Below are 9,446 nucleotides of genomic sequence, written 5' to 3' on the forward strand. Positions count from 1 at the left end.
GTGCTGCCCATAAAGAAGGCCCTGACCGATATGATTCTCATCTCCGATATGATGATCTACATGACGTCAATCCTGTATTTGATCAGCTACAGGCATATAAGGAACAGATTCCTTCTATTGATCTCTTCAGAAGTACCAATGATGATATTAATCCTCTTATAAATGCTAGAATGCAGTCTGCCATAGATGATTTTGACTTTGCACAGAGATATGACAGCTTTGACCCACCATCATACGCACCATTCGACTTTGGAGACCATTCGAATCGGCTTGAAGAGAGCTACCCCGTAGTTGCTCCAACTCTTGAACCACCATCAATGAATCACCTAAGTCGTATAGAAGTCAGTGCTAATATGGCCGCATCACATAAAATGATGCTAGGAAGCTCACGAAAATGGATGGAAGGATCTAGCTCACATATTGCGGATGTCGAATCTGTAAAAGTGCTCCATAGATCACTCTCGGAAGACGATAGAACTGGCAAAAGAGGCCGAGAAGACTCGCGAGATTATCAAGATCATCGCGGTCGTTTTAGCCCCGCATATGGAGGCCGATTTTCAATCAACAAGTAAGAGAAGTCCGAGGGCCCAATGTACACATATGGCAAACCAATTGTATTATTAAATCAGTAGACATATATATTATGCCAAATAGAGCTAATCGTTGTAATTCACAAGTTATACAAGTTGTCAGTTTCAGGAAGCAAACGGGAGAATAGAAGTATGGATTTGAAGCACATTTCGATATCTGATTTTGAATACAGAAGCAGAATAATGATATAAAGTGAGACCACGCTCTACAAAACTACTGTTCTTACAAGGCGGTGAGTATGCAGCTAAAATTTATCAATACATGGCCTAATAGACCCTTCAATACACCCATCATTGACATCCCTCGACCAACCTACATTATGCGTACTGTATTCATGAGAGCTTCCAAGACCAGTGCAATCCCGGTCTTCTCTTAATTGCATTAAGCCCGAGACCATTGATGCAGGGCTACTAGGTTCGTCTAATGGTGATGCTGTGGATGAAATAAAAGAGCGCAAGTCTCCTCTACTTCTATACTCCAAAATGGTATCCGAGTCTCTTCAAGCAAATGCGCCAGACTGGGATGGCCTGTCTAAATCCACCGTGATATCCAGAAGTACGTCATTGTCGTCTGATGACCAGTCGAGAGCATAACCTGTTTCTATAATTTCATCTTGATCAACACCGCCTGTAGCTGCATTCTGAGCTTGATCAACTCCATTCTGACGGAGATTCTTTCTCGACGATACGGTTATTTTCGAGACGTACAGGTGATTCAGCGAGCAATAAAGGACTACGTTCTGCTATATCTTACTCTAGGAAAATGTCACAATTGTCAAAATTGTTGATGCGATTCCCTCTTGTAAAAAGGTTGCATACGTACAGAAGCAGTGACTCCTGCCATCTTTAGCATTGTTTTCATCGTCTTCGTTAGCTCGTGATCTGTTGGTGGTACTGGCATCCTACTAGTAGTGGTGAAGGCAATCCTAGCGAGAATGAGCAATCCAAACAAAAGCTGAGGAAGGGTCAGTGCCAGCAGTTAGTGTTCTACAATAATCCTCCAGAGCCTATAACCGAGTCACAATCACTACGATATAATGCTGAAGAGTTGGCGCATAATATGCCTGAAGCAGCATCTCCACCATTTGTTGTAACTGGCGAGGCTTCAAACAGCCCACAGTTCGATGAAGAGGAGCGTAGGTTTCTGCTATCGATATTTAGGGCAGATGGTGACGATGACATCACAAGTGATGTCCTGTGTCCAATGGCATCCAACGCCCAACAAGACGTAAATCTTACTGATGCTACGTATGGTACATGTCGAGATCGATCTCAAGGCGATGAATATTCATCTCGAATACGATCACGTCGATCCTGCTAGACATGGCATAGACGCTACAGAGTCAATATTAGGCAAAAGGACTCGAGAAGCCACAACATTTGACAGGTTTGACAGTCAGGAAGACCGTCTACTAGAATGCAAATTTCAAGACCAGAGTATGCAGCGTATCTGCACAAGCTTATTGAGATATCAAGATAGAAATAGATGGATTTAGCTCTAGTATTGCCGTTTCTTGGGTCAGTTGTGAGATGCCGGCAAAGCACAGAGAAGTTGTACCTTTGGATTTCACATGACCTCCAATGAGATCGGTGCCACCAAATTACAAAAACTACAGTCTTACCTAGCTTCCGAAAATAACTCTAAGTTTGATAAATCATCCTATAAAAATGCCGACGATTGAAGAATTGCAAATGCCCCAAGTTAACACAATCACTCGACTACCAAAAACAAACAAAAATACATGTATATATAACTTTTACTTGTATTCTCTTCCTTCCAAATCCAAATCAAACATGCAATATCGTTTTTTAAGGGTGTGAAAAGAATGGGAGAAGCTCCTGTCTGAATAAGTGATGCTTTCTAGGCCGCTGCATGAATGGCTTGCTTTTGAGAAAGAGTGATCTAGCAAACAGACGCACATGAGTGTTAGCATCCGTCACATACACAGAGTTCCTTTTTTCTCAACAATCCTGTCACGTACCTTATCACCCAAACTCAACGCAATTCCTTGGGTCTTGCTTCGAATGCGGATATGTCCAGTCACGGTGTCTCCTTGCTTTTCGAGACAAATGTTTGCTAGTGCGTCTTCACCTGTCGAACGAGTGTTAGAGACAAGCCAAAAAAAGTTGTGCCAAGTCAAGAAATTGTTCTGATCAAAGGAACATACCAAAGATACTCTTAGCATACATATTAGCAGCTAAAAATCCACATTCTCCGGATAACGCATGTTCTGGTGTCAAACATGCCATGTTTGTGCACTTCATGACGTGATCCAAGTATGGTCTCAAGTCACTGGACATTGAAAATGGAGTGAGCGAGATGGAAAAAAAGATGTAACATAATTCGTGAATGCCCAACATTGTAGCAACTCACGTTATATTGGTATTCACATTAACCTTGTTCTCCCACTCAAACTCAGTCCACATTGCCCGGAACTAGATCAAAACAGAATGTGAGTTCGCGAAACTCACAAAAAAAAGTGCTCTACCATTCCAGAAATGGTTCATCGCCACACCCTAGAACACTCACTTGAGTTTCAGTACATGTTGCAGGATTAATATAATCCATAATGTCAATATGAATATCATTCAAAATCACACAATTCGTATCCTGTGATGATGAACCATCATACACAATGTTGCCGAAAATGACTCCAGTTTCGGTAGATGACACTTTAATGTTTGCTTTGATGCCGTGGTATCCACGTGGTCCGAGTGTATGTGGTGATGGTCTTTCGACAAGTTTCAAGTCTCCCAATGTGGAGAATTCGAGTGTGAGGTTTTGGAGGGTGTTTTCGGTTTGGTTGACAATTAAGACGTCTGGTTGAATAGAGGTGATGAAATGTTTGGTGGTGAGAATGAGATGTGGGCGAAGCGTGGTTGGATTTCATTGAAAAAACCCCCGATTTGAACAACAACGGATCTGCTTTGACTGATGGATGATCTTACCGAGTAAAATATCATACTGATGGACATTCACATAAGCTTCAGCATACACGGGATCCGAGAAACCTAATGCATGCGGTCAGCGGTTTAGTGCCATCGTTGAAGACCAAAAAAACTTTATAACAAGCCTATCAATACTCACCAGTAAGCTGAACAACCCGACTCAACTTGGACATCAAATCATCCCCACGATCCGTTATGCCAGTTGCTCTCGTCATATCCAATTCATACTGTTAAATATACAAAGAATAGTGGTCAGCAACAGACTACAAAACCTATGCTGCACCAGAGCCATAGACCTCACCTCATCGCTCATATCACCCGTATTCTTCTTACTCTTCAACTGTCTGAAATTAATCACATCATCAGCTTGTACTGAAACAACCTTCTTTGATGAGACTGATTTGGCCGCTGTCCGTTTCTATGAGCCCACAGAAACGAAGGTGAGAACAAAAGGCAACGTCAATTCCTCAATCCTACATCATGGAACTGGTCAAACATACCTCTTCTTCAAGCACCATCTGTGCAAACGCCTTGCGAGCTTCAAACAAAAACGCCTTCCTGACAGTCGAATCTTCATCCGCAACAGACGACAAGAGTCGTAAACATGCCATGATTCGATCATGCGAATCTTCATCGATTGGTGATGTGGGGAATTCGGAACGTCCAACTCGGATGATGGATGTCATGATCAACATGGCCTTGTAGTTTCGAAAAAGAGTGAGTTCGAAGGCACGAACAAAAAATCTCTTCAGAAAATGCGGGAAAACGACAGCAGGTAGGTCAATCTCACCTCACATCGGTACGTATTAACCTTGCCCTTATTCTTGGATAAAAGTGCGTATCGCAACACCAATTTTGTAAGAGTCGTGGCCAGTACAGATCCAACAAACCAATCAGCATTCAATATCAGAGCTACAACAACACAAACAAGACTTCAGACATTCATCTTGATTAGAGAGTCCACCTAAACACTCATACCTCTCAACGGTGGCTTGGAAGCAGCCTTCAACGCTTCCAACTTGGACTGCGAAATCGATTTAGCTCCAACCGAAAACGCACTCTCGGTGGCATATGTACCATCAGCAAGCACTCGTTGTGATGTTTTATGATGGTCTGGTACAGCTGCTGTTGAACCTGGAGATGATTTGCTATCACTATCATTGGGAGCATCTTGTTCTTCGAGTGCTCGTTGTTCTGATGCTAGGATGGGTAGCTCTCCTAATGTAACTCTAATTTGTTTCATTGCTTCTTCCATTGCTAGAAGGCGAAGAAATGTTAGCGAGGATTGAGATTGAGCTGAGAGGCAGCAAAACCTAGCAAAGTTCAGCAGAATGTCACAGCAACTAACCGGGTTCATCCAAAGCATACTCTCCAATAATCCACAATGCACCTCTAAAAACTCTGCCAGTCTTCATTTCTGTAAACGATTCTAATAGTCTGTTGATCAAGTCTCCTCGTAATTGAGGAAACTTCTCCATCACCTCACTACATAGTTAATTGGTCAGCTTTGATTGGGGTTTCTTAACTCCGCACAATCAGCAATAAACGTACCGAACAAAAGCAATAACGTCAACAGCAGACGTATTTCCAGAATCAGCCAAGAACTCCATCAAGACATGAACTACACTAGCAGCCACTTCAGAAAATTTGATGGCGCATTGATGTATAGCGTGAATCAATAATTGTCGGTATTCGGTGTTCTGATAAAGAGACGAGGAAGATCAGCCGTCAGGAAAAAATAAATATAAAGACATCCGCAATAGCATTACCTTTTCGTATTCTTGATCATGAGTCTTGAGCAACTCCTTCTTCAAAAACCCAACTACTTCATCTACATTACGAGTAGACACCATCTCCATTGCAATGTTGAGACATTTTCGTCGGACTTCGATATCGGGACTATGTTTGAAAGTAGGTGGTGAAAAAGGACTTATCACCGACGCTTGATTAGGCATACATACCTGGTAAGAACTCTCATGATATCCATCACCAAATCATCTAATACTCGTTCATGCTTTTCACGTAACTCATTCAGTCGATCCAGGACGATTAGTTTCACATTGTTGTCTGGTTCCTTGACAATGAGTTCAATGTATGCTGTAGCAGCAGCTATTTGTAGTATATTGAAGGTCGGTTTTTTAGACTTTAAATCGTCCATGCTTCAACATACCTTTAACAGCAGATGTATGTGATGTCAAAGCAACCAATGTAGTAGCAGCTTCATATTTCACTGATGGTGAAGAGGCATGCAATAACGAAAAGATGCATTGTATGAATTTGCCCTAAGCACCAAAAAAATCAGCACTCCTTAGCGCGAATCGTGCTTCAGATTCATGTTTCAAACCTTGTCAGCGGTATTAGCTCTAGCCTCCTTTCTAATCAATTCAATCAATGCTAATTGCAACAATTCATCAAAGGTGGTGATTTGAGCAAAGACTGAATTGAGGTATTGGACTGCGAGTTGTTGTTTGGTGTTCATTAATAGTACGAATGCGTTTCGTTTACAGTTCATATCTGCTTCCTGCAAGTGACGACAATGTTATAGTCAGTCACATATCATCTGTGGTGGCCCAAAAAAGCACCACCAATAACTAAAGGAACTGCTCTTACTGTAGCTAGACATTTTTCAGCAAGTTCAGGAGCATCTGGGATCAAAAAGTCGTGATTTTTGTAAATACTATATACAGCCAATAAGGCATTCTTTCGGACGTATGCGTGTCGATGTTCCTAGACAAAACACCAACGTGAGAAACGGCATGATAATGTCATCCATATAACTTGACGTTCTCACCAGACACTGCCTAACACTAGGTATCAATGGTTCCAACAATTCAGCTTCTCTAAGTTTGCACAGGAAGCGTAATGTCATGCCTCGTATGTATTCGTTTGGATGTAGGAGATCGTTTCGGAGTGCGTTACTAAACAGAGTCGGGTCAGTCCAATAGTAAAACAGAACAGACGGAGCGAGTCAATTCCTGTTCTTGGCAGCTGGTAGTAATTCACTTCCAGTACTATCATCCTCTCTTCCACGTCTAATGCCCAACACTTCCCAATACACGTACCAAAACAGCACCATCTCCTGCTTCAACTTCCCATCCGGATTATGTTTAGGACATATTTCCCAATACACAAGCAAAAGTTTCTTTAGCGACTTGTTCTTTGAGGGCATGATGAAACGAATGACATGCATCAGACATCCTAACAATGGATCACCATTCAACATTATTAGGAGAATCTTCTTCATTGTTTCAATCTTGACATCATCGCGGCCATTTTCTAGTTGATTTTTCAGTTCCTGGACTGTTGGTTGCTCCTTGTCGTCTGAGATATAATAGTCGTTAAATTGGTTTTGGTGAAAATGTTTAAATGTTTTGATAACAAGACATGAGACACGAGTAATTGTAATTGTAGTTGTTACCTTCTTGCTGTATGACTGTATATGCTATTGAATCTGTGCCTGTGGCAGCTGCAGCTGCAGCCATCTTGCTTGTCTGTCTCGCAATCGTGTTATGAGTGGTTTGGGAATTCAAAGCAACGGAGACTCAAGACGACAAACAAGGCTTCGGCGAGGCACGTTTCAAGCTATATATGTTCTTCCCTTATGATAGCATGTTTTCCTGGCAAAAGACACGTCAAGTACGGCGTCGAAACACGTCAAGTGCACCAAATTGCAATCACAAACTCTGCACGTTTTACATATACTAGGTACACTACAAAGTTACAAATCACATATAAAGCCTATAAGTTTGCATTCAAACGATCATTGCGGCAATATAAACATCCGGTTTTTTATGATTTGGGCTTCTTTTTATCGGGTGATGACGGTGGTTTGTCTGTATCATCAGCTTTACGTTTAGTAGCAGCACCAGATCCTGATCCACTACCAGATCCAGCTATCTTTTCATTACTACCAGCAGCAGCATGTCTAGACCGTTGTTTGCCAGACCGTAATCCTACCACCATATCTCCTCCGTCGCCCATCTCTTCAGCTTCTTGGAAGAGTCCCGCGACTTCTAATGAGGTAGATCATCAAATCAGTTATAAATATGAGACGAATATGGTTCATACGCGGAAGCTGTAGTTCCAAAAGTTATGTGAAAGATTGAACAAATCAACACACACCATCTTCCATATTATCATCATCTGCTTCTTCATCATCTTCATCATCATCGTTCTTTGCATCATCGTCTTTACTACTATTCCCAACAGGTTTTTCGTCCTCTTCACCAGATGTCCATTCATCTTCTTCCTCCTCGTCGTCATCACCAGCAGTGAATTCCTCGTCTTGAGCTTCATCTTCTTCTTCCTCTTCATCTCCGAGATTATCGTCTAGAAGAGCAGCGAGTCCCCATGCTTTACTACTGCTCTTTGGCTTCTTGTTTGGCGATGGATTTTTGGCTGGTTCCTCTACGGGAGGAGGAGCTGCACGGCCTTTTCCTTTCTTGGATGGTGATTTATCATCTGCCATTATGTATACTGTTGCTCGCTTTATATAATCAATGGATTGTTGCCTGTTGTGAAGAGTTAGGAAGTTTCGGTGCATAACAAAGCGAGACATCATGGATGGAAGTAGGCCAAAAGAACGTGAATATATTACATGAATATGCGACTTGGATCCCACTCGCCTCAAAGCGCGTAAGCAAGGTGAGATTCACTCAGTGAGCTCGAATTTGTTTTCACTGGTTTCGACTGAGACGGGTTTTATGTCGATCAGCAGACTGACAAGAATAATTCTTGCATCTTTCGTATATAAATCACGAGAATCTACTCGTTCCCACTTCTAATTCATACATGCATCATAGAGCTTAAGAGCATTTGTGTGAATGTTTGGACTACTAGCTAGTACAAGATTTTGGACTACAAGACATAGAGAGAGACGCAGTGCTGAATCAACCTCAGGCAAGTGGACAGTATATGTCTTTTAATTTTGTATTCCTGTTTTGTACCAAATGATTACAATTACGATTCTGTCTCTAAAATAAGCCCAACCTTACACACTTCTACAATCCACCAATAACAAGGCGTCCACCCATCGACCCTCCTTCGTTAGACTTACGCATTGCATCGTTTCTAGAGTTTGAGCTCTCAAAAGTATCATGACTCTCAATCTCTGAGCGAGTTCGTTTACCTAGTATCGCGTCAGTATCAGCAGCATCAGATTCATGACTACCTATACTGCTATAATACATATCGTCACGTCGAGATTAATCAAACTTATGGCATGATATGTCAATATTACTGGAAGATGGGGGCCAATCAATTACAGTGTTGCCTGTGATCTGACCACCATTGTTGTTGTTTGAGTGATTATTAGGTTCCAATGATGTGGTTGCTCGATTGACTATGGCACCTAAGAGAGCGTTATGGCCGTTGGAAGCACCATCAAGTTCAATCTCGTCGGCAGTTAGGTCGATTAAATTATCTTGGATCCCAACATTGCTGCTTTACCCACCGCCAACTTCATATACCTTGATCTGAGGAGTCTCATCAACATGCTGTGAAGTGGCTGATGGCATCCATTCGTAGTGCTGGCGTGCCAAATCCTTGAGCTCTTGAACCCGACTATGGATGGCAGCAGCTGCATCCAGTTCAAGCTTTCCATAGATTCGAAGGTAGCTACTGGCTTTTGGGATGGCTCTCAAAGCTCTAGCAGCCATCAATCTGTGATGGGCTCTGTGTGGTGATTGTGTTGAAACCTTGTATCAGCAGCTTTCTGGCGGAGCAAGGGCATTAAATCGTAAAATGCCCATTGGCACGAGTTTCGATCGGGTCACCAAGTTACAACTCACATGAGAGTCAGTGGGAAGCTCCTGATCACTGACTTGCTGGGATTTATGATATGGGCGGCGATTGGCCGAGAAAATCCTTTAATTCTGGCATCCAGCAGCTGTTCCGCATAATTTGGGT

General features: G+C 42.2%; 1 protein-coding gene across 1 annotated transcript; it reads right to left on the minus strand.

Moving 5' to 3' along the window:
- Positions 1 to 2,451: 2,451 nt before the first annotated feature.
- On the minus strand, positions 2,452 to 7,021 carry SmJEL517_g02342 (uncharacterized protein; the record flags this gene model as incomplete). The annotated part of the gene is made up of 21 exons (XM_031168270.1): positions 2,452 to 2,493; positions 2,573 to 2,682; positions 2,759 to 2,883; positions 2,965 to 3,026; positions 3,121 to 3,410; positions 3,540 to 3,602; positions 3,679 to 3,766; positions 3,841 to 3,957; positions 4,040 to 4,237; positions 4,330 to 4,451; positions 4,518 to 4,796; positions 4,888 to 5,024; positions 5,091 to 5,239; positions 5,309 to 5,438; positions 5,501 to 5,648; positions 5,710 to 5,821; positions 5,884 to 6,060; positions 6,150 to 6,266; positions 6,331 to 6,457; positions 6,602 to 6,860; positions 6,958 to 7,021. The coding sequence occupies 21 exons, from the start codon at positions 7,019 to 7,021 to the stop codon at positions 2,452 to 2,454; spliced, it is 2,916 nt and encodes a 971-aa protein (XP_031025739.1).
- Positions 7,022 to 9,446: the final 2,425 nt, after the last annotated feature.

Source organism: Synchytrium microbalum (genome assembly GCF_006535985.1).
Source record: "Synchytrium microbalum strain JEL517 chromosome Unknown SmJEL517_scf0009, whole genome shotgun sequence".
Taxonomy (NCBI): Eukaryota; Fungi; Chytridiomycota; class Chytridiomycetes; order Synchytriales; family Synchytriaceae; genus Synchytrium; species Synchytrium microbalum.